The sequence below is a fragment of the Neovison vison genome, chromosome 3 (genome assembly GCF_020171115.1).
Source record: "Neovison vison isolate M4711 chromosome 3, ASM_NN_V1, whole genome shotgun sequence".
In the NCBI taxonomy this organism is placed as follows: domain Eukaryota; kingdom Metazoa; phylum Chordata; class Mammalia; order Carnivora; family Mustelidae; genus Neogale; species Neogale vison.
In genome coordinates this window covers 171,448,127-171,474,385 of record NC_058093.1, presented here as the reverse complement: position 1 = coordinate 171,474,385, position 26,259 = coordinate 171,448,127, and the positions used below count along the sequence as shown (strand labels likewise).

At 38.0% G+C, this 26,259-nt stretch overlaps 1 protein-coding gene across 4 annotated transcripts in view; it reads left to right on the top strand.

Annotated features, from left to right (window-relative positions):
* RBBP8 (RB binding protein 8, endonuclease) overlaps window positions 1-26,259 on the top strand; it is a 115,516-nt gene that overhangs the window by 5,693 nt on the left and 83,564 nt on the right. The window contains exons 2-3 of one of the 4 annotated variants that reach the window (XM_044243285.1): window positions 13,626-13,724; window positions 17,195-17,401. In XM_044243285.1, the coding sequence (XP_044099220.1) occupies window positions 17,293-17,401 (109 nt within the window). In that variant the 5' untranslated portion in view covers window positions 13,626-13,724; window positions 17,195-17,292. The other 3 variants (XM_044243284.1, XM_044243282.1, XM_044243286.1) reach the window with 3 other exon arrangements.

Here is a 26,259-nt window from a genome sequence, read left to right as displayed (position 1 = left end):
TTCTGCATAAAATAGCTGATTTGGATAAATAGGCACTACCAACCAAACTTCCTATGGATCAAAGACTAACTAGGAAATAGAAAATGTTATAGCTCATTTTTTTTTTTTAAAGATTTTATTTATTTATTTGACAGAGAGAGATCACAAGTAGGCAGAGAGGCAGGCAGAAGAGAAAGGAGGAAGCAGGCTCCCTGCTGAGCAGAGAGCCCGATGCAGGACTCGATCCCAGGACCCTGAGATCATGACCTGAGCCGAAGGCAGCGGCTTAACCCACTGAGCCACCCAGGTGCTCCGTTATAGCTCATTCTTTTTTTTTTTTTTTTTTTTTTTTTAAGATTTTATTTATTTATTTGACAGAGAGAGATCACAAGTAGGCAGAGAGGCAGGCAGAAGAGAAAGGAGGAAGCAGGCTCCCTGCTGAGCAGAGAGCCCGATGCAGGACTCGATCCCAGGACCCTGAGATCATGACCTGAGCCGAAGGCAGCGGCTTAACCCACTGAGCCACCCAGGTGCTCCGTTATAGCTCATTCTTTTTTTTTTTTTTTTTTTTTTTTAAGATTTTATTTATTTATTTGACAGAGAGAAATCACAAGTAGGCAGAGAGGCAGGCAGAGAGAGAGGGAAGCAGGCTCCCCTGCTGAGCAGAGAGCCCGATGCGGGACTCGATCCCAGGACCCTGAGATCATGACCTAAGCCGAAGGCAGCGGCTTAACCCACTGAGCCACCCAGGTGCTCCGTTATAGCTCATTCTTAAAGACATACAGACTTAAAATCAATCAGAAAACTGTTGCCTTGGAAGTTATATATTACTGACAAAGTGAAAATATAACTTGCACAGCAAATTTTTAGTTTCAAAGTTCTATCTGAAGTCTATTCCCTATTGCCTATCACAAGCACAGTAACTTAGATTAGGAATGATAAACACTTCCCTCCAACATGAAAACATTTTAAATCTAAAGAATTTCTAAATGAATCTTGAAACATTAAGAAATACAGTATCAATAACTTTATGTAGCTTGCAGTACAACATATACTGACATGGAACAATATTATAGAACTCTGTGATGTAGATGTCTATAAAAAAATCTACATTTAATATATACAGGCCTAAATTTGAAGGGCAAGGTCTCCTAACTGAAAGTAGATGGTAAAATCAGTCACATCTCTATAAAAATATAAATATTGTAACCAATTTTCAATTATACAATAATTACTGAGTGGTAAATACCATCTACATAGCATTTTAGTGAACTGTTAAATTCTGTTCTAGTCACTTTCCCAGCAATTGTTTAACAAAATTTAAAACAAACATACATTGCTCAGGAATAAGTATACTATTTTTTAACTATAATATCGAACTAGCCACCAGGACCTGGCTACAGGCCATTCAGCAAGAAAACTGTTCAGTCCAATCCAGCATGATAATATCAGTCTCTTTTTACACAGCTTTGCTTGTTAAGATGTGAGTGTTTACATCTTTGAGATTAATGGCATGTTGTTCTAGTTCCATCAATAAGTATAAATTAAACACATCTAGCATAAACACATCTCAGCATTTATTGGTACCATAAGAAACCACATGTTTATACTAATATTAAAGCCAAGTAAGTATTACCAAATCAAATTTCTACAGAAGAAGAGCACAGTGACTCTGAAATTAAAATTGAGTTATCTTTTTAATCTGACTTCCCAGTCTGTGGTTTATTAGCTCCGTTTATTAGAACATGTGATTAATGGTATCCTGATACTAATTCAGTCCCTGTGGAGTAAACTGGCTTTCATTTATTGCATAGTCACAGATTATCCTCAGTGGTATTATCACTGTAATAACTTATCAATGCTTCTCAAAGTGCAGTCTGTAGACCACCTGACTCACTTGGAGGATGATTATTAAAAATACAGATTCCTAAACTTCATTCTAGACATATCCCGTTAGAATCTCTGGTGGGTAGATCCTATGAATCTACATATTTACTTATTTTCCAGATTATTCTAATGTCCAGTAAAGTTTTAAAAGTGGCAAGAAAAGATTCTCCCAGGACCCTTAGGAGTCATGAAGCTGCCTCAGGCTTGCCTGCCAGAAGATGAGAGAGAGGTAGTTAAGAGTTGCCTCATAGATTGCTAATTTCCTCACATTTTCAGGGAGTGCTTCTGTTTCTAAAGGCCTCAGAGAAGCCCCAGGTGAAGGGCTGTCGGGTTTCACCTTCATGAATCTGGTTGCCATTGGAATGGTTAAAGCAAGCGGGGTCCAAGAGGTGTCCAGTACCTCACTATTATAGGACAAACAGGATCAAACTGCTTTTTCCTTAATTAACCAATATAATTTTAACTAACACACTAAGAAACTAAAATGGATTTTCTGAAAAATGTGTAAAGCAATTTCAAAGCGCAAGTGAGGAACTTTAGCCTATTTTTGTCTGATGTATTTGATCCATTCCCACAAAACCTGAGATGCACTGAAACTTGATCTTTTGTGAGAAAGGCATTTTCTAATAAACTACATTTCATTTCCTGAATTTGGCTGCCAATTTTTAAAGGGCCAGACCACACCAAGTGAACAATTAGTATGTACTCTGTAAATAGTTTTATGTCCAGTATTGATCTACATTAGTCTACATTGCTAAAATTATAGTAAAAATAGATTGACTACACTGGGCCCTCAAGTAACACTTCTCATTATAGCGAAATACAGAATTTTGAATAGTAGAAGTTTGTGTTGGACTATGTCCAAGAGGGTCTGGTTACAAGAACTAATTCATTATAACCTTTATGTGATCTTGGAGCATGGCTCTGAAGAATACATTAGAGAAAGGCTCTAGTCAAGTAGGTTAAAAACAAAACTGAAATAGCCAGTTTTGTGCTTTACTTAAGTAAATATCGTATTTGTTGCATAATAAAAACTTAGTTTAGAGAAAATGAGGAAGAAATAGGTATAAGTAAAAAATAAATCTAATTAAAAGTGTATCTTTCATTTAACTTGAATTATGTTAAAATCAAATATCTGAGTTTTTAAAAACAACCCTCTTTTAGACAGTGGTTAAATAAGCTAATGAATTCATAAGGGTGAAATAGAAAAACTGGACTGAAAAGGGCATAGAATAAAAAAAGGAGAGGACACATACTGTTGAACAAAGGCCATTAAGAAGAGATACTATTTTGGGCGCCTGGGTGGCTCAGTGGGTTAAGCCGCTGCCTTCGGCTCAGGTCATGATCTCAGGGTCCTGGGATCGAGTCCCGCATCGGGCTCTCTGCTCAGCAGGGAGCCTGCTTCCTCCTCTCTCTCTGCCTGCCTCTCTGCCTACTTGTGATCTCTCTCTGTCAAATGAATAAATAAAAATCTTTAAAAAAAAAAAAAAGAAGAGATACTATTTTCAGAAGGAGTTATCAAATGTACACAGATCTTTACTAAATTAGCTCAGATCACAATCAACTTGATGCCAACACCCCCTTTCTTGCAACTGAAGCAGAGTAGATCATAAATCTGTTAGGTAAATAATTTCTTACAACCACAAATTTCTAAAGTACATGAAGAAATTAGTTTCCCCTTTCTATACTGTTTTGCAGTTGGGCTACATGATTTTTAAAGTCCCTTGGAATATAACAGAAATAACACCAATATAATAATTCTACCTGACTTATTTAAACCTAATTACATGAATCAAATAAGATATCTAAAAGCATTTACATTGTAATTTAATCCCTTCTATAATTATAAATGTCTCAATTTCCGTAACAATTCAATAATTTCACTATGATTACATAACTTCAGCAAATGAAGAGATCTCTCAGATCAGCTGTACTTCTTAAATCTATTAACCACAATTTCTTACACTATTTAGATACATCTATAATTATTCTAACCCATCAACAATCTTGTATGTAAATTACCCAAGGTACGTATTACCTTCTTATTACTGATAAACTGAGGCACAGAGAAATTAAATTACTTGTTCAGTAGAATTAATTTATGTAGAATTAGTAGAATTAAGTAGAATTAAGTAGAATCAGTAGAATTTAAGAATTAAAATTCATTCAACAAATTAGATGGAGCTGTTGATTTCTCACTGTCAACCTCTACAAATACATTATATACTTACAGTTTCCAGAACTCAAAATGATTCCCCTTAGCAGAACCTTTGCACATGCCTTCTGCCTGGAAAGCCATCTACCACTCTGCTCCCAATAGGCAAGTTGCTTCAAACTTCTGTGACATTGTCCTTAAGAAATTTCACATATAGGGGTGTCTGGGTGTTTCAGTCAGTTAAGCATCTGGCTTTGGCTCAGGTCATGATCTCAGGGTCCTGGATCAAGCCCCACATCCGGCTCCCTGCTCATGCTTCTCCCTTTGCGCTTCCCCCTGCTCGTGCTCTCTGTGTCAAATAAATAAATAAAATCTTTAAAAAAATAGAAATTTCACATATATTCTCTTACAATAATCCCTTTGGACACAGTAAGTATAAGTATTCTCATTTTTTGGTTGGGGAAATAAGATTTGTCTAGGAAACATGCAGATTAACAGAGACAGGGCTAGAGTTTAAATCTTAAATTCTGGGTCCTGTCTCCAGCTCAGGACTTGCACAAAACTATATGCCAGGAATATGTCTATATGCCATCATCAATGTAGAACATAGTTTTTTGGGGCATTCCCTGCTCTGGTCCCTTCTGAGATATCAACATAATTCAAGACCCCTCCATCAATTTAATTTTAAACTTCCAACATGGAAGAAGCTAAAACTTCGGGCTGGAAAAGCTACCACAAACACTTTTGCTAACTCCATTAAGCCAATTTATGGAGCACCTGGTTGGCTCAGTGGGTTAAGCCTCTGCTTTCAGCTCAGGTCATGATCTCAGGGTCCTGGGATTGAGCCCGCTTCAGGCTCTCTGCTCAGCAGGAAGCCTGCTTCTCCCTCTCTCTTTGCCTGCCTCTCTGCCTACTTATGATCTCTCTGTCAAATGAATAAATAAAATCCTAAAAAAGAAAAAGTCAATTATATTCATCTCTCAAATGTCCACCATTATAAAACACATAAAAGAATGCATATGCCATAATTTCTACTAAGTATAATTGTTAATGCAGAAAGTCTACAAAATGAACTGAAATTCATCCATATAATAGGTGCCTCACTTCAACCCTGAATGAGATAGCCCAATTTATTTTCCTTTTCTAAATTATGAGACAAATTACTATCAAATTTTAAAGTCATTTTAGTGACCTCATATAAGTTTCTGAAATAAATAGAAAGATGCACCAAGACTAAAAATGAGCCTGTAGGTAATAACTTTTTTTGAGGGGCACCTGGGTGGCTTAGTGGGTTAAGCCTCTGCCTTCAACTCAGGTCATGATCTCAGGGTCATGGGATCAAACCCCACATGGAGCTCTCTGCTCAGCAGGGAAATTGCTTCCCCTTCCCTCTCTGCCTGCCTCTCTGCCTACTTGTCATCTCTCTCTCTTTGTCAAATAAATAAATAAATCTTTATAAATAGGTATAATTATTGATCAAAATTCAGAAACTTTATTTTCTCAAAAATAGTTTTTAAGTTAAAAAATAGAAAAGCACAGAATAAGTTTTATGTAGATTTTATTATTCAAAAATAATATGGTGTATTGAAAAGAGCAAAGATATAGGATTAATGGCCAGAAAACTGGGTTTGGTGTCTTGGGTCAACTTACCTACTAGTTTGTACATACAGTGTTAGTCAAACCACCTAATTTCTCAACCTCTGTGAAAAGATGAAAACTGTAACTCTTCTACCTTTATGACACAGTTATTTTTAGGTTCAAAGAGAAGATACATAGGAAAAGTACTTTGTATCTTACTATAGCTAATTGTTTGAATCCATTTTTCTGTCAGTATTAAATCACTTCTCAACTCATAGGGAATTTCAGAGTAGTATTGATAAAGTCAAAAAGTATAATCCTTTTATGGCTTATATTATCTATACCAAAATATTCTTTAAAAACAATTTAGATTGATCTGTACATAGTTGTGAAGGAAATACTCTAGACTACAAAGAGTCATATAAATCTTCCCTTTTTTATTAGTTTATATTTCAAATACCTTAAAGCTTCTGACCATATGATTTATCACCCAAACCAGGACATTTTTAGAGTAAACAGGAGCTCTATTAATAATTAAACCAGAACAATAGATATTAACGAGACCTACTGCTAGTAAGCCAGGGGTATGGCCACTTTATTTATTTATTTATTTATTTATTTTTAAGATTTCATTTATTTACTTGACAGAGAGTAAGAGAGATCACAAGTAGGCTGAGAGGCTGGCAGAAAGAGAGGGGGAAGCAGGCTCCCTGCTGAGCAGAGAGCCTGATGCCAGGACTAAATCCCAGGACCCTGGGATCACAACCTGAGCCGAAGGCAGAGGCTTAACCCACTGAGCCACCCAGGCCCCCCAAGTCACTTTAAAGAAGCATGTTAGAGGGGCGCCTGGGTGGCTTAGTCGTTAAGCGTCTGCCTTTGGCTTGGGTCATGATCCCAGCATGGAAGCCTGCTTTTCCTTCTCCTACTCCCCTTGCTTGTGTTCCCTCGCTCCCTGTATCTCTCTGTCAAATAAATAAATAAATAAAATCTTTAAAAATATATATTGGGTTTGTCTTAGTATCCCAAATAATCCACAAAAATAGTCATTAAGGGTGTGAGGTAAATTAAACATAATTTAATTTCTAATACTTCTGACTAACTTAAGTAAAATTTATAAAGTCTTGGCCAAAATTGAAGGTCTTCACTAAGAACTAAATTTTGAATGTAAAACATTTTTGGAAAGGTAACTAACTATCAAAGCTTCCTTAAACCTAGATTGACATATGGATTAGGAAAAGCAAAAAGCTGATATTTTAAACAAAGTCTATTTTTCTCCAACATAGTTAGAATAGAGAAAAATTGAGAAACAAAGTCTGCCAGTGTGTTTGAAAACATACCTGTAATGTGTGAGGCATGAGTACATTAAAGATCACAACTATTTGTCAGGATTGAATAAATTGATGGAAAAAACAGCATATAAGATGCAAATCATTTTTTTAAAAAGTGGACAAAGCAATGAATATTAAATGTGTTTGCTCTTGTGAACCTACTAAGGAATGCTTTAATTGAGTCCAACTGTTAGAGATTTATCCCTATAGTTAATCCTTCATAATACTTCGCATTTACATTATTGTATATAAATACTGTTCCCACAGCTTCCATCATGGTGGCATATGTAAACAGAATGCAAGTATAGTACTAGATTTACTGGATAAAAAGGGAAATATTAGTTTTTTACAAGATTCTCAAAATAAAATCCACTTTTCTATTCTACAGTCTTAGTGATCGCTCTTAAATTCTTTTATCATCTCCACAGCAATTAAGCGCTGAAGTTCTTATAAGTCAGCGTTAGGAGATAAGACATAAGGGCTAACAAAATTCCTGGGCTTCATAGACCTATACGCATAGGTATGAAATATTACCAAGGAGCCATTATATTATAAAATTGTTGACCTGGATGAAGTCCCTTTCCATTCACAAAAGTCATTTGCCATAACAGATCATTAGCATTCTTGATCAGCCTGCCATCATTTTAAACCTAGGCACCTAACCAAGCATAGAGCGTATCATGTAGTGTATAGAAATCTTTATTAAGTATAAAGAGATTGTTCCTAAATTAGACAAATAATATATGTAATAAAACTCTGGGGGCACCTGGGTGGCTCAGTGGGTTAAAGCCTCTGCCTTCGGCTCAGGTCATCATCCCAGGGTCCTGGGATTGAGCCCCGCATCTGGCTCTCTGCTCGCTAGGGAACCTGTTTCCTTCTCTCTCTGCCTGCCTCTCTGCCTACTTGTGATCTCTGTCAAACAAATAAATAAAAATTAAAAAAAAACAAAAACAAAAACAAAAAAAAACCCTCTGCCCATGACTGATGTGAAATGAAGTAGCTAAGTGAATGATATTTAAAAACACAAACAAAAAAATTCTTTTGTTTATAAAGAGAAATGAAGAAGGTATATGGAGCCATGGTAAAAATCAAAACAAAGCTTCTGATATCTAAGTTGGAAGTTGGCCAGAATACATGAGGCTAATTTTTCTAATTGGAAAGCAATGTATAATCTTTAATGTTCATTGTAAGTACCTTAATGACCATTTGAGACTGCCAAAATAAAAACTGTAATACTGACATCCTTTGTAGAATGTTAAATACATTTCTTAAAACAATTATAAAACTGCTCAACCCAACTGGAATCTTGCCACCATCAATTCAAATCATCAACAAAACATTTGGCACTTGGGGCAAGATCAACAACTGATATATACTCTTACCCCCAAACAACATTTAGTATTTATTGTAAATAACTTAAAAAACTAAATCAAGTGTTCAAGTTGACACAAATGCTGACGGTTAACATAATTTTCTTTTGTCTCAAAAATTCTTTTCCTTCTTATCTCTCAAACAGTCTTTTGTCTTGTTCTTGAAGTAGTTCTAACTGTAGACAGCCCACCCCAGTTTACTAGTATTGTGTGCTCATATTACAGGACGGTATTATGTAAATAATCATAATGGGTTTAATCACTTTTAAATTTTTTGCCTGGGCGGGGCACCTGGGTGGCTCAGTGGGTTAAGCCTCTGCCTTTGGCTCCGGTCATGGTCCCAGGGTCCTGGGATGGAGCCCCGCATTAGGCTCTCTGCTCAGAGGGGAGCCTGCCTCCCCCCCTCTCTCTCTGCCTGCCTCTCTGCTTACTTGTGATCTCTGTCTGTCAAATAAATAAATAAAATCTTTTAAAAAATAAATTTTTTGCCTGGGGATACAGGCAATGCCGGGTGGGAGGAGAGGAATGGGATGATGTGGGGAGTGGGAAAGAGATGAGAAATGCCCAGCACAAACAGCAGAAATAGCTTCAGTCTAGGAATCAGTTTTCTGTGTCCTAGTCCTAGTTCCTGGTTCTTCAGCTAAACCATGTCGCTTCACTTGTTCATTCAACATTTGTTTGTTCATTATATAAACTATGTTAGGTCTGTGCTGCCCAATATAGTAATCACTAGACACGTGTGGCTTTGAGCACTTGAAATGCAGCTAATCCAGGGCGCCTGGGTGGCTCAGTGCTTGGTTAAGCCTCTGCCTTCGGCTTGGGTCATGGTCCCAGGGTCCTGGGATTGAGCCTCGCATCAGGCTCTCTGCTCAGCGGGGAGCCTGCTTCCTCCTCTCTCTCTGCCTGCCTCTCTGCCTACTTGTGCTCTCTGTCAAATAAATAAATAAACTCTTTAAAAAAAAAAAAGAAATGCTGTATCATTAGTAATTTTTTATATTGATTATATTTGGGCAATGGAGAGCCACTAAGTGTTTTAAGCAAGGAAATGCCAGGATCAGAAATAATGGTTTAGATTTCTGGCAACTGTGTGGAGATCTCGTTAAGGCAGGGAAGCCTGGAAGCAAGGAGGCTATAGTCTATGTAAGAAATATCAGGGCTGGGATGCTTGGGTGGCTCAGTGGGTTAAACCTCTGCCTTCGGCTCAGGTCATGATGTCTGGGTCCTGGGATCGAGCCCTGCATTGGGCTTTCTACTCGACAGGGAGCCTGCCTCCCCCACCTCTCTGCCTGCTGCTCTGCCTACTTGTGATCTCTCTCTCTCTCTCTCTGTTAAATAAATAAATAAAATTTAAAAAAAAAAAAAAAAAGAAATATCAGGGCCGAAACAAGGGCATAAGGGAATGGAAAGGAAAGCACTAAAACAAAACTATTATTCAGGAGATAACAACAATATAAAATGGGAATTTACTTGTCCTGACTCCATGGAAACGGGTTTGATTTTATTCTAAGGTGATGGGAAGACTCTGGGATGTTTTTAGCAGGGCAACATCTTGTTCTGACTTCGGTTTTTTTTAAAGATTTTATTTGAGTGAGAGAGTGCAAGCAAAGGGAGAGGCGATGGAGAAGCATACTCCCCACTGAGCAGGAAGCCCCACACAGCTCCATCCCAGGACCCTGATATCATGACCTGAGCCACCTAGGTGTCCCTGACTTTAGGGGTTTTTGTTTTGTTTTGTTAAAGATTTTATGTATTTATTTGACAGAGAGAGACACAGCAAGTGAGGGAACACAAGCAGGAGGAGTCGGAGAGGGAGAAGCAAGCTTCCCACTGAGCAAGGAGCCCGACTGTGAGGCTCCATCCCAGGACTCTGGTATCATGACCTGAGCCAAAGGCTGACACTTCGCAACTGAGCCACCCAGGCTCCCCTATTTTAAGAATTAATTGATGCCCTACATGAGATTTGAAACCACGTAATTTTAGTGATATCAGTCTAACCTGCTATGTGATTTTCCCTCTGCAACCCTCAGCTACCCAACTGTAGAGTTAAGCAGATTGTACAATCAACAAAAAGTTTGTTTTAAAATGATGTGAGTTAGCAGCCGGGAGCCTGCTGCTCCCTCTGCCTCTGCTGCCCCTCTGCCTGCCTGTGCGCTCGCTCGCGCTCTCTCTCTCTCTGACAAATAAATAAATAAATAAAATCTTTAAAAAAAAAATGATGTGAGTTAGATAATTTTAAAATTCCAAAATTCTACAGTTCTAAGAATCCTAGAGTTATTACAACAACCACACAATTTTTCTTACTGTGGTTAAATGTACAAATGTATGTAATATAAAATTCACCATTTTAATTATTTCACCACACAATTTTTAAGCCAAGCACCCTAACCAGGGAACTCTATTGAGTTATAGGTATGTTAGGACATTTAAAATTCCAGCCCTCAAGGGGGCATTGCTGATGGGGTACGGTGAGGGGTGAGGAGGTGGAGTCCAACTTTTGCTGTCTCTGGATGGAAGAAGCCTTATCTTTTTATTACAATATGTAATACAAATATTCATTTTCCAAGTATTGGAAAAGTTTGGGAACACCGTTCAAAGCCATGAAGTTTTCTCACGTATCTTTAGGACCTCATAATTTAATCTACCATGTGGGTCTTATAGCTCCCATTGGGAGAGAATATCTATGAGTATGCCCACCATTTCTTTCTATTTTTTTTTTTAATGGAAGATTTGCTTTTTTTTTTTTTTTTAAGATTTATTTATTTATTTATTTGACAGAGAGAGAGAGAGGTCACAAGTAGGCAGAGAGGCAGGCATAGAGAGAGGTGGAAGCAGCCTCTACACTTAGCAGAAAGCCCGACGTGGGGCTTGATCCCAGGACCCTAAGATCATGACCCAAGCTGAAGGCAGAGGCCTAACCCACTGAGCCACCCAGGCGCCCACCATTTCTACACCAAAATGACCATCATAAACTCTCACACGGAGAATCTAAGAATTTTGAATGGATTCAAAGATTTTTCTCCACTTACATAAAAAATAGTAATCCCGTTACAGATGTTCAATTTATTCATTTATCCACATAGTACTCACTTTATGGGAGGCAATGAGTTAGTTTGTGACAGTAAAACGGTGAACAACAAGACAAACAAAAAAGGTAAACAAGATATGGTTTTGACCTCAAAAAAGTTAGTGAGAAGAGAGAATTAATTAAATAATTAAAACCAGTAAGTACAAGATTGGAAGGTACGTAGTGCTATAAGAGGATTTAATAGAAAAGACTATTAAAACAAGATAAAAAGGTAATAAGTAGCTAGGCAAAGGGTGGGGGTAGGTTTGGTTCATAACTCCAAACAGAAGCAAAGGCATGCAAAGACCTAGTGGACACTAAAGTCAGTGAGGCCTGGAGACACAGTAAAGGCAGTTCAGAGGGACTATCTTAAGAGTAACAATAGGGACGCCTGGGTGGCGCAGTTGGTTGGACGACTGCCTCTGGCTCAGGGCGTGATCCTGGAGTCCCGGGATCGAGTCCCACATCAGGCTCCCAGCTCCATGGGGAGTCTGCTTCGCTCTCTGACCTTCTCCTCGCTCATTCTCTCTCTCACTGTCTCTCTCTCTCAAATAAATAAAATAAAAAAATAAAAAAAAAAGAGTAACAATAAACCACTGAAGGGTATAAGCAGTGTTATCAGATTTATTTTTCAGAAAGATCACAGTAGCTATAGTCTAAAGGCTCAAAGTTGGTAAAATTTAAGGTGGGAGGAGAAAAAATATTAATTTCCATTTTTTCTCCACCTTTTAAAAAATGTCTTTGTAGGTCATGCGTTAGCTCAGAAGTCCTAATAAGGGCTAGCTTTTTTCTGAGTCCCTACTGTGTATCTAAACATTGTACTAAGCAGTTTACATGCACTAACTCATTTCCTCTTCATAACCCTATGTGTTTGGTACCATTATCCTCATTTTACAGGTAAGAAAAAGAGACAGAGGTTAAGAAATCAGTCTAAGGTCATTTGGTAAGGAAGTATTAGAGCAGGATTCAAAACCAGGAAGTCGGTCTCCAGAGCCTGACTTAACCATTAGACTACACACCATTTTTCAACAATACATGTACACAATTTATTTTTTCTTCTTCTTCTTCTTCTTTTTTTAAGTAAGCTCTATGCCCAACGTGGAGCTTGAACTCACAACCTCAAGATCAAGAATTGCTTACTGTACCAACTGAGCCAACCAGGCGCCCTTATTTTTTTTTTAATGTATACAATTTAAATTTTAAATATATGCATGATTTGAGAATGCTCAAATATTTTCTGAACACCAGTGATGAGAAAGGTTTAGGTGGGTTTTTTTGGTTGGGTGGATAGACTACAAGAGTAGGTAAGAGAAAGGGGTATTTCGGAATATGGTGGTGGTGAAGGAAAGAAGGGGATTAATTTGGAATCTATCTGGTAAGTAAAACTGAAAGGACTTGGTGATAGATTGGATAGGGTAAGAATTAAAGGGGAAAAAGGTGTCAAGGCTCATTCTTTGGATCCTGACTCATTTCCTCTGACTTGCATAAATGCATTGGACAGTGGAGCTTTAAGCAGAGGCCAGAGGAACAGGTTAGGTTTTTTGTTCTCAATGTTTCTTTGGACAAGTACACTGCTATTTCAATATACTGTTAAATGACAAACTAATTACAAGTTCTTTCCATTTATAACAAAACTTTGTTTCCATTTTAAACATTCATACAAGCAATTATGCCTGTGTTATAATAGAAATAACAATCAATTTGTCACCCATTTTCCTTAAAAGTATAATGAATGAAGTCTATAAAATTTGGAAGCCAATGACAGTTACTGAAATAGTGTAATGAAGATTCAGCAACCCTCTCCCCTAAAGAAACCAATGTTCCTATAACATTGTTAGAATGGTACAGAAACATCCTGTTGGGTGCAGTTCCAAGGAGTAAGCTGATAGTCATCCCTTAACACTGGGACGGAGTGGAAAAATTATCTTCACAGTTTGCACTTATCATTTCCTAAACACCACTTAACTTTTAGAAGTTCAGGGTGCTCTCCTGTCTTCCTCCCAGATTTTACAAGAATTACAGAAAAGTAGTCAGCTGGTTTAAAAGATTCTGTGATTCTAGCTTATTCTGCTTATTTTTAACTTCATTTGTAGAATAGCTAATGCTAAAATGCTTCTTTTAGAAACCAAAACAAGAAAACATACTAACGTTGTGAACGTTACAAACAGCCACGGGAAGGATTTATTTTTCAAAACATTAAATTACCTAACAGGTTGTTGTTCCAACAAAAAAACGCTGGTCATTCTGATTCCGTCTCATTTCAGGGTCTTCAGGAACCTTCCATTTAACCTCAGCAAAATACACCTCGTTTTGCTACACGGCCTCACCTCCCGGTGCTGTCGGGTCACATCACTAAACTGCAGGTAATAGCTACCAGGTAGAAACTACGTTAGCTTGATCCGTATCCATTCCCCCATCAGTTAGCTTTAACTTTCCATGCGGAACTGGCCGCTCACACGAGCTTCCTGAAATGTGCTAAAGTCAGACACGCCAAAGGCTTGAGGTTCCCCAAACAGAAAAAGCTTGCGCTTTCTCCGGGGCGTCTCAACAAAAATCCTGTGGCGGCCGCAAGCTGCTGGAGCCGCTCCCGATCGCGCAGAGGCTGGCGCTCCATTCTCCAGTCACAGCCCTCGGACTGGGGACACACCAGCCACCACGCTCTTCCGCTACAGGAGCGCCGGGGAACTGCCTCTCTTCGCGGCGGGAGGAGGGGCATGACGTGGCGGGAACTCCCGCGTGACGTCGAGCGCGCTCTAAGGGGGGGGGCGGGTCTGGGCACCTCCCAACCCGGCCGGTGGCCCTCGGGCCCTCCCCCAACCCCAGAAAGCGCGGGCAGCCCTGAGGGGCCGGCTTTCCCGGAGGGGGTTTGGCAGACTAGTGAGGGGAAGAAAAGCAAGCCGCTGCCTCTTCACAGCCCCGAAGCCGTGCCTGCTTCCGTGCTGAGGTTTTCGAGACTCTCTGAGGCAATCTTGGAAGCCGTGAGTAAAGAGGAATTTCCTTTCCTCAATCCTGAGCGGGGGTCGTAGCGGCTACTTCCGGTCTCGAGCTGCCGGCCGAACACAGGCGTTTGGCCCCCAAGTTGTGGTAAGCCCTCAGGGAGCACACTAGGGCCCGGCTAAACTCCGATGGAGGTGAGTCGGAGGGAGGCGAGCTTGCGCTCCCTGGGCGTCTTCGGTCTTCCGCGCGGGCTGAGGACTCACCTACCGGGGCCGAATCCGCCCCGCGCATGCGCCGGGGGCGCGGTGCACGTTTTCCGCTCCCGTAGCGCCTCAGGCTTTGGGAACCTTTGGGAGACGGAGGCGCGCGGGAGTGGGTGGTGTCTACCGGTCCTGGGACAGGATCCTCTCGACCTTTGCTTGGCTTGTAAGAGGACCAGCCCGAGCCCCTATTCGGTTATCTCGGGCACCTGTGTGACTCCAGGCGCGGCTCTTGCCCTACCTGTGTGAGAATATGTGTGGTGGATGCGACAGGAAAGAAGTATTTTGCGGAGCACGTTCCCTGCAGTGGTCTACCCTGCTGCAGGATGCACAGAAGTGTATTAAATTATAACAGACCTTTGAGCCCGGGATGCACCTGGAGACACAAGTGCACGTTTCTGCGAAATTAAGGCACCTCATCCTGCATCGATAACGGTTCAGGCCAAAAGAGAGATTCTGACCAAAGTGCTGGGCGTGCAGCATAGGTTGGAGAGGATTTTGAGAGCCAGAACTTGCAAGTTTAGTGTTGTGTTGGTAAATTGTTTTTATGTGGGAAATTTTTTTTTCGTAAGATTTTGTTTACTTATTGGACAGAGATACAGCGAGAGAGGGAACTCAAGCAGGGGGAGTGGATGAGGGAGAAGGAGACTCCTCCAAGGGCAGGGAGCCCGACATGGGGCTCGATTCCAGGACTCTGGGATCATGACCTGAGTTGAAGACAGGCGCTTAACGACTGAGCCACCCAGGTGCCCCTGAAGATATATTTTAAAATGCTTGTTTTACACGGTTGATTTTAAGCAGTTTAATACAATGCAATTTTAAATTATTCATTAAAGCAATTAAAACTTTGTTTTAAACTATTACTTCATAGAAATAAGTATTTTTCTTGGGCTAAAGTATTTTGTGGTTAATTAGCATCCTTGGCGCCCCTCCCCTCACCTCCTTACCTTTGCCTTCCTTAGCGTGGGACCTAATTGTATGAACTTGGGCGAGTCATCTAATCTCGTAAACCTGTTTTTCTAAAAGGAAATTAATAACAGTAACTGTTCTATAGAGTTCTCCAGATGAAGTTTTTAAAAATGGCTATAAAACAGCACGGTATCTGTTATATAGTAAACAACAAATGGTGACTTTTGTTGACAATAGGTCTATTATCTTTTAGGGTTAAGAAATAGTAGAAGTCCGGCCTCTTTGGAATAAAGCTGTATTAATTCATACACCCAACCCCTCTTTTAAAACCTTATTATGGAAATAATAAATGTACACAAGAGAGAGACTAGAATTACGAACTCTGTCACAGACTCATCCATTACCCTCTTCCAGTAATTGTCAAAGCGGCCCTTCTTGTTTCATCTCTTTACCCAACATTTTTTGTTTGTTTTACCTGGAATATTTGAAAGCAAATACAGAACAGGTGAATTTACCTGTAAACATATCAGTATGTATCTCTAAGAGCTAAGGACTTTTTTTAATATGAGCACATTTTAATACCCAAGACAATTAAAAATAATTCTCTAACATTATCTAAAATCTAGTACATGTTCAGTTTTCACTGATTGTCTCAAAAAAAACCTAAATCACAATTTTTAAAAAGCTTAATAAAAGTGTATTTTTACAGTATTTCTCTAGTGCTTTTCAAAGTGACTTCAGTCATAATCTTGCTCCTTTAGAAATGTCATTGCTGGGACACTTGGGTGGCATAGTCAGTTGAGCATAGGACTCTTGATTTCAGAGTTGTGAGTTCAAGCCCCACATTAAGCATGGAGCCTGCTTTAAAAAAAAAAAAAAGTCATTGCTTATTTTAGCCTCATCATCAGAGACCTTGAGAAATGGTTTTAAGAGACACTTACATTAATTTGGGTACATTAAATGGTAAGGCATTGGCTAAAGAGCCATATGTGAGATATAGTAGACTTGTTAATCATTTGACTTTTAAGTAGTAGCTAGTTAATGGTTTCACCTTAAGGACGCATATTAAAATATTTATGAATCCACTTGAACTTCTTAGTATCCTGTTGCTTCCTTTGGGGGCTACACAAGTAATAATCATTTCACCTCTCCTCTCAGAGGGGCACAAAATGGCCTTACACTTTTTGCCTTGTTACTAGACATTTCTGTATTCATAGATCTTTGCTATGCCTATGTCTTGCTCACTTATTTCCTTTGTTATGAGAAAGGTATTCAAATCTTCAAGTATATTAATCACAATCACCTTTCTTGCTCTTTTATAAGATTTGTGCTTCTATGAATATTTAAGTTTAAGTCAAGAGTATTTCAGAATGTTTTCCAGTTTTTGTTGCACTCCATATCAAAAGTTCAACAAAGGAATAAATTATTTTAGAATGGTGAATCAATGAATACTGAGCGTGAATGACTACAAACTTCTCAGTAGCAGAATCATCTCAAGTAAGTTCTTTCTAGGAAGAATAAGAGAAAATTTGCCTGAAAATTTAGCTTAACTAAGGACCAAATAACTGAAATCAGGGTTGTCACCATAATCATCTTCACTTCCCATCCCCCAAATTCTCAAAGTGGTTGGTTGTAGGTAAATAAGGAAAACTTGAGAAGAGCTGGCTGACTTCAAATTACGTACATATAAATGCAAAATTCATTTATGTTGCAATCTGTCGTTTCAGGTATTTCAACTGTCAAAGACAACTTCATACCTATATAATGTAACAGAAAAAGGTCAGAAAACATTAGGCAAATAGAAGTGTGGTGCATATTAAGCAAGATGAACATCTCTGGAAGCAGTTGTGGAAGCCCTAGTTCTGTAGATATATCTAATGACTTTAAGGAACTTTGGACAAAACTAAAAGAGTATCATGATAAAGAAGTACAAGGTAAAATCTTTTTTTAAAAATACTTATAGCAGTATTCTATTGAGATTAATAGTGATAACTAACTGTGACAGTTCAGAGATCTCATTTTGAAAGGACCTTTATTATTGTAATTTTTTGTGATCAGTTATGGCTAAATTGTTGCTTTATAACCATAGACAACTACTATAGGATGTAGTACCTGCACAATATATAGTTATTTACTTATGGTAATATGTGTGGTGCTGTGGAAAGGGCATAGAGATTGTTGACTGAAGATCTGGATTTGAATTCTAAATTCATTTATCTGTTTGCTCTATGATCTCAGCCAAGTTATGTAACCTTTGAACTTAATTTTTTTCCGTAAGACAAGATTCTTTATAGACTTTGAAATACTACTTAAGTTATTCTTCAAAGCTTTGGGAATCTTTGCTACCAGGCACTGAGATATAAAAGTTAATGGTAGTTTGCCTTCAAAGAGCCTGTAGTCTAATAGAGGTAGAGTCGTGTAAACAGGTAATTATAGTATAATGACATAAGAGCAAAAGCGTTTATATGAAGTGCAATGAGTATACGGAGGATTCAGCTATTATGGTTGGAATAGGTATATAAATATTTGTGATTGTGTTAAAATGTACTCCATGTAAAAGAATTTTCTATTAAAGGTAAACTCAAGGTTTGATATTAGTATCTTTCTAGTTCTGTGACTTTAACATAAAACATTTTCCCCATGTAGGGGAAATGCTTAGTTTTACATTTGTTTCTTGCTGCAACTATAGGTTTAATACTACAGTGCTTTACAGCTTTCACATTACACTGGGGTGCCATTAAAATACAATCCACCTAAATCTATAGTATGTGGGTCTGTATTGGAACTTTCCTGTGTGTAAGTGTTGTTTCTGGCAGAACCTCATCATAATGGACTCATCATGAATTAATGGGTTCTGAAACATGAACCCCAGAAGTATTCTTCCATGCCCCAGTGTACTCGGGAGACACTTATTCAAGGGATGCCCTTACCATAGGCCACAATTTGTGAATAAGAATGAGTCATATATAGTTATAGTTCTTTTTGTTTTTTTTTTAAGATTGTATTTATTTATTTGACAGACAGAGATCACAAGTAGGCAGAGAGGCAGGCAGAGAGGAGGAAGCAGACTCCCTGTGGAGCAGAGAGCCTGATGTGGGGCTCAATCCCAGAACCCTGGGATCATGACCTGAGCTGAAGGCAGAGGCTTTAACCCACTGAGCCACCCAGGCGCCCCCAAAGTTATAGTTCTAAGAAATTTTGTAGTGTACCATGTTATCTGGGAACATACAGGAAGAATGGGGGTGCATGTGAGATTTATTGTCAGACTGCTTTACAACTTAATTCTGATTAGCCAAAGAAGATGGTAGGAGGAGAGGAAGGAATGTTTTAAGGAAAGAGAACAGCATGTGGAAAAGTTTGGTAGTTAACAGCCTGATTTTATCTTTTTTTTTTTGAGATTTTATTTGTTTATTTGAGAGTGAGAGAGAATGAGAGAGAGACCATAAGAAGGGGGAGGGTCAGGGGAAGGAGCAGACTCCCCGCAGAGCAGGGAGCCCCATGTGGGACTCGTCCTAGAATTCCACGATCATGACCTGAGTAGTTGCTTAACCAGCTGAGCCACCCAGGCGCCTCACAGCCTGATTTTAATCAAGGAACTGTAGACAGGTTGGTATAGCTCACAGGTAGAATGAGGCAGGAGGTGGGATTTTATTGGGCAGGTGGATAGGAGTTGATGCTAGAAAGGGAGATAGGCTCAGATTATGTGAAACATTACTATGCTGAAGAGATTGTTATCATGCGTTGTCTTTAGGATTTGGTCTAAATTTTCATCTTAAGTGTCTCCTTCTCTTGCTTGGGAGTAGTGCCATGTTCAGAAAGAGGTCATGTGATGTACTTATTTCAGTCTGTGAGTTCTGGATGAGGGCTGCCCTCTGAGATGCCATTTGAAAGCCATCTCACCACTCAAAGGTGGTGAACTTGTGCAAGTTATTTAACTTTATAGTGCATCAGATTCCTTATCTATAAAATAAAGATACTATTAATAGCTGCTTCATACTGCATTAAATAGTTTCATACATGTAAAGCATTTGGGAAAGTTTCCAGCACACAGTAAGCAATATATGTGTTAGCGATCATGTGTTAGATATTAGAATGCTATCCCTCTGAAGCAGCACCATTATATTATCAATGCCTGCTGTGGACCATCCCAGCTAGTAACAATTAGATACTATAAAACAGTTGTAATAGAGGTTTCACATACAGATTCCATTTATTTTCCTCTTTATGATTTTTTAAACTGCTAATTTCTGGAAACAAACAAAAAGAATAGCCAAAGGAAACATAAATGCTTAGGAGATCTTAGAAAATTCTTATCTTCTATCTCTTTTTGGCAAGGGGGAGAATGGGGATACTTAAAAAAATTATTAAGAAATATACATAATTTTTCATCTTAACCGTTTTCAGGTATACAGTTCATTGGTATTAAATACATTCATAATGTTATGCAACCATCACCACATCCATTTCCAGAGCTCTTCTTCTTATAAAACTGAAATTTTATACCTATTAAACAATAACTCCCCATTTACCTGCTTCCAGCGCTGGCAACCACAATTCCAGTTTCTATCTCTGATTTTGACTACTCTAAGTACCTCATAAAAGTGAAATCATACAATATTATCTTTTTGTGACTGGCTCATTTCACTTAGCATAATGTCTTCAAGATTCACCCATATTGTAGCATCAGGATTTTTTTCTTTTTTAAGACTAAATAATATTCCATTATATATACCACATTTTGCTTATCAATCCATTATTGGACATTGGAGTTGTTTCCATCTTTTGGCTATGAATAAATAATTCCATCTTTCTGGCTGTGACTAATGTTGCTCTGAACATGGGTGTACAAGTAGTCTCTTCAAAACCCTGCTTTCAACTCTTTGGGGTATCTACCTAGAAGTGGTAATTATATATTTAATCTTACATTACCATACTCGGACGCCTGAGTGGCTCTGTTGGTTAAGCATCTGCCTTCGGCTCAGGTCATGATCCCAGGGTCCTGGGATGGATTCCCAAGTTGGGCTCCCTGCTCAGTGGGGAGTCTGCTTCTCCCTCTGCCCTTACCCCCTGCCTGAGATCTCTGTCTCTCTCAAAAAAATAAATAAAATCTTTTAAAAAATAAAATTAAATTAATTACCATACTCTTTTCCATACCAGCACTTTACATTACCACTAGTAATGCATGAGGATTACAATTTCTCCACATTCTCACCAAAACTTCTTATTTTCTGTTTATCTCTCTCTCTCTTTTGGATAGCTATCCTATTGGATGTAACATGATACTGTGGTTTTGATTTGTGTTTACCGAATGATTAGTGATGTTCAACATTTTTTTCATGTGCTTATTGGCCATTGGTGTAACATTGGAGAGATCCGTCTATTCAAGTCCTTTCCCTATGTTTTAATCAGTTTTGGTTTTTGTTATTGAGTTGTAGAAGTTCTTTATATAGTTTGGATATTAATCTTTTTTTTTTTTTCAAGATGTATTTATTTGAGAGAAAGAGAATGTGCCAGGGGAAGGACAGAGGGAAAGGAAGAGAGAAAATCTCAAGCACCCTCCCCACTGAGTGCAGAACAAGATGCAGTACTCAGTCTCAGGACCTTGAGGTCATGACCTGAGCCAAAATAGGAGTTGGGAAGCTTAACCAACTGACCCACCCTGGTGCCCCTGGATATTAACCGTTATCAGATACATAATTTGCAACTATTTTCTCCCATTCTGTGGGTTGCTTTTTCACTCTGATTATATGTGTGTCCTTTGATGCACAGAACTTTTAAATTCTGATATAGTCCTATTTATCTATTTTTTTCTTTTGTTGCGTGTACTTTTGGTTTCTTGTCCAAGACATTGGATCCAAGACATCCAAAATCATTGCCAAATCCCGTATTATTTAGCCTTTACCCTGTTTTCTTCTAAGCATTGTATAGTTCTACTGCTTATGTTTAAGTCTTTCATCCATTTTCAGTTATATTTTGTATACGATGTAAAGGTGAAACTTTATTCTTCTATATGTGGATATCCAGTATTCCCAACACCATTTGTTGGAAAGACAGTTTCCCCTTAAATGGTCTTGGCACCATTGTCAAAAACCATTTCGACTCTCTGTTTTATTCTATTGGCCTCTACATCTGTCTTTATGTCAGTACTACACTGTTTTGAATACTGGAACTTTAAGTAAGTTTTGAAATCAGGAAGCATGTGATCTCCGGTTTTGTTCTTTTTCAAGATTGTTTCGGCTATTTAGAGTCCCTTGAGATTCCATATGGATTTGGGATGGGTTTTTCTATTTCCACAAAAATCCTCATTGGGATTTTGATAGGGATTAAACTGAATCTGTAGATCTTTTTAAGAAGTCTTTTTTAACATCTTAACAGTATTATGTTTTCCAGTCTATGAACATGCCGTGTTTTTCAATTTATTTATGTCTTCTAATTACCTTAATATTTTGTAGTATTCTGCGTATAAATCTTTCATCCCCTTAGTTATATCTATTTCTGAGTATTTTGTTCTTTTTGATGCTGCTATAAATGGAATTGTTTTCTTCATTTTCTTTTTTTAAAGTTTGTTTGGGTTTTTTACTTATTTATTTATTTATTTATTTTAAAGTAATCTCTACACCCAACCTGGGGCTCGACCTAACGAGCCTAATAACATCAAGTTTCGCATGCTCTGCCAACTGACCCGCAAGTGCCCCTCATTTCCTTTTAGTTTCTTTCCAACTGACCCAGGCAGATGCTCCTCATTTCCTTTTAGTTCCCTTTCCTCTAGTTGTTTGTTGTTAGCTTACAAAAACACTCAGAAGGGGCACCTGGGTGGCTCAGTGGGTTAAGCCGCTGCCTTCGGCTCAGGTCATGATCTCAGGGTCTTGGGATCGAGTCCCACATCGGGCTCTCTGCTCAGCGGGGAGCCTGCTTCCCTCTCTCTCTCTCTCTGCCTGCCTCTCTGCCTACTTGTGATCTCTCTCCGTCAAATAAATAAATAAAATCTTAAAAAAAAAACCACTCAGAATAATTGTTGTTAGCTTACAAAAACTCAGAATAATTCTGAGTTTTAATACAGACTGCCATTCATTCAGTGAGTAGTAATTGGATTATATGCGAGGAATGATAGCAGTTGCTGAGGATACAACAAAATTATTAAAATTAAATATTTAAATATTAAAAATTATTAAAATTAATATGTTATTTTAAAATGTTTGGATTCAGACAAGGCAAATTTGCTGAAAGCAGACTTTTTAAACCACAGTTCTTTGTCAATTTATTTCACCTAGTTCCATATAAAATTTCAAGAAGACACAGTGGGTGTGGGGAGCTTTGTATTTATTTTTTTATTTTATTTATTTATTTGACAGACAGAGATCAGAGGGGGAAACAGGCTCACTGCTGAGCAGAGAGCCCTATGTAGGGCTCCATCCCAGGACCCTGGGATCATAACCTGAGCCGAAGGCAGAGGCTTTAACCCACTGAGCCACCCAGTGCCTCCATTTATTTTTTTAGGAAAATATTTATACAATGTCATGATATAATGAAAGGATAGCAAAAATAAGCCAGATATTGGTAACACTAATAGCAACAATGTAATCTGCTATAGGCACTACTTTTAAAACTGGGACTTATTCTTTGTGACCCGGAAGTGAAGCTAATATAATATTTTAAAATATTTTAAATAGGACCAGACATGTTTGAGTTGCTAGGTAGGGACAGAGAGTTGGTATTTTTGATAGAGAGTTAGCATTCTGCAATCTTCAAGCATAAGGTTAAGTTCTTTATCCTTCAAATAATTACATTCTGTTGTTTTATAACTGGTTTGAAGAAGATCATTAAGTTTTTATTAGGCAGAGTCCCTATCTTACTCATCTTTACATTCCTGTAGGTAAAAGTGTTTGGCACATGGTAAAAAATTAATAAATGGTATCTGAATGAATTCCATAGTTTATAGCTTGGTCAATGGAATATTTTCTTGAACATCAGTATCTTAAATCCCATAATATATGAAAATATTTTATATCTGTTTTATAACCCTGAAATACTTTACTATCTTTACACTTTAATATTTCTCGTTTTAGGTAATACCGTAGAAAGTTGGGAAAGGAAAAATAAATCACCATTCTACAAGAACAGCATCTGTGGCTTTTTGTTCATTTGTTCCTGGCTTTAAAAGAAATGTGTGCAGCTTATTGAATTGTTGTGATCAGTGTACATAGTGTTTTATATCTGGCTTATTTTTGTTATTTCATTATTTAAACTCTACTTGCTTTTTGTTGTGCAGAACTTTAGAATTTTTATATATGCCCATTTACATATCCACATTTAAAATTGGGCTAGTTTTATTTTTAGGCTTTTGTTTTAACCAGGGATAAAATATTTGGCAGATTTCTTCTTCATGTTCCTCAGTATTTCAAGATCTTCAGGAGACCCCTATTTAATGATGAGGAAGAGTCAAGATAAATAAGACACTTTTTAATCAGAAACAGCATGCCATATTCATCAGATTGTAGAACATGTAAAACTCACAAATAATACATGGTGGGTAATTCTTTAAAATTGTGTAATCATAGCTGTGCTCTAATACTCATCACACTCTCAGAAGAGGGAGTTAGTTTGTATACACTGGAAATGTTAAGAGAAATACAGCAGTTTATAGTATACTTAGCTAACATCCATGTGCTTTATGAATGGTAGGTATTAGATATATATGTGAACTGATGAGAGAAGATAATTTCTGTACGTTGTAATACTGGATTGATCAGGGTACTTTTTCCATTTCAAATTCATCTATGGATTCTTAAAGGTGTAAATGAACGAGCACTGCTAAAAAATTAATATGTTATTTTAAAATGTTTGGATTCAGACAAGGCAAATTTGCTGAAAGCAGACTTTTTAAACCACAGTTCTTTGTCAATTTATTTCACCTAGTTCCATATAAAATTAGATCTTCCAACTGTGTGATAACATCAAAGACATGCCTGAAGGCTACTAAATTTTTTTTTAAGTGGGAGATCCACTTGGAGAAACCAGTATAAGAGGCTATTTGAAAGACATCAAACATGGACTTGTCTGGACTTTGCTGGTTTTGAAGTATATATAGAAATCAAAATTGACTCATTACTTTTAAACCTTTGTGTCAGTTTAAAAAAAGAGAAAGAGAGAAAAGAAATGTTCTGAATGGTGGTACTTGAAATACATAATTTTTACTTAGATATCCAAAGAAGTCTACCTACCCATAGAAACTTACATGCATCTGAATACCCCCACTGTATCTTGAGATTTTTGTTTTGCTTCATTTGACCAAAACATGATAAAATGATAGCTAAAACATGCCATATACAAGACAATTTGTACACTGATCACAAGAATATATTAAGCTGCATGCATTTCTTTTAAAACGGCATGAATAAATAAAGTCTTTCAACTTCTATTGAATAGCAATATTCAAATGAGACCGTGTGTGTGTGTGTGTGTGTGTGTGTGTGTGTATTCACCTGAATATAAATGAGACCTTTTTGTTGGAAAATTCTGGAGACATTTGTGACTGAGTTTTTATATCTTTTATCTTTAGGATAATTGTATCCTTTCATGACTGTTTACTCTAGTGTCTTATGTTCCTTTTGTGACAGATGCTGCTAGACCTCAGAATGTAAATGGTCTCTTATTCATGCCATGTTCTACCATCAGCATCTCATCTAATAATGTTTTGATAAATGTGATGATCAGTTTCTTTAAAAAGTAGGCATTTTTCAGGACAAAATTAGAAACCCTTTGAAGAAATAGGAAAATATAGGGCACCTGACTGGCTCAGTCAGAAGAGCGTGCAACTTCTTGATCTCATGAGTTTGAGCCCCATATTGTGTGTAGAGATTACTAAAATAAGGTAATAAACTAAAAAAAAAAAAAAAAAAAAGAAGAAGAAATAGGAAGCTATAGAGGTTCTAATACAACAGGATAAATACTTCTTGATTAAGTTTTGGACTATTTCATTTATTTCTCAGATGTCTCATCAGAAATTCCTAAGATAACATTCATACTAAGACATATAAATTAACAGTGAAAGGAATTGTGTGCAATTTTGGTCCATAACATCATTGTCTATCAGCAGCTCTCACATCTATTATTTTTCCATTTGTGTTAACATGTATGTGTTCAGTGGAGTGCACAAAAAGTAATTTATCCATTTTGAGATAATTAAATCTTTATTTTAAAAATTGATTATTTACTTATTTATTTGGCAGAGAGAGAGAGAGAGTGTTTAAGCAGGGGAGCAGCAGACAGAGGGAGAAGCAGGCTCCCTACGGAGCAAGGACCCCCCCCCCCAATGCAGGGCTGGATCCCAGGACTCCGGGATCTTTTTTTTTTTTTTTCCGAGATTTTAAAAATTTTTTGTTTATTTTTTTAAGATTTTATTTATTTATTTGACAGAGCGAGAGATCACAAGTAGGCAGAGAGAAAGGGGGAAGCAGGTTCCCTGCTGAGCAGAGATCCTGATGCAGGACTCATTCCCAGGACCCTGAGATCATGACCTGAACCGAAGGCAGAGGCTTAACCCCCTGAGCCACCCAGGTGCCCCTTCAGATTCTTAAAAAAATTTATTTATGACAGAGAGAGATAGGAACACAAGCGCAAGGGAGCTGGAAAGGGAGAAACAGGCTCCCCACTGTGCAGGGAGCCAATATGGGGCTCCATCTCAGGACGCTGGGATCATGACCTGAGCGGAAGGCAGACATTTAATGACTGAGCCACCCAGGCACCCCCAAGGACCCCAGGATCTTAACCTGAGCTGAAGGCAGATGCTTAA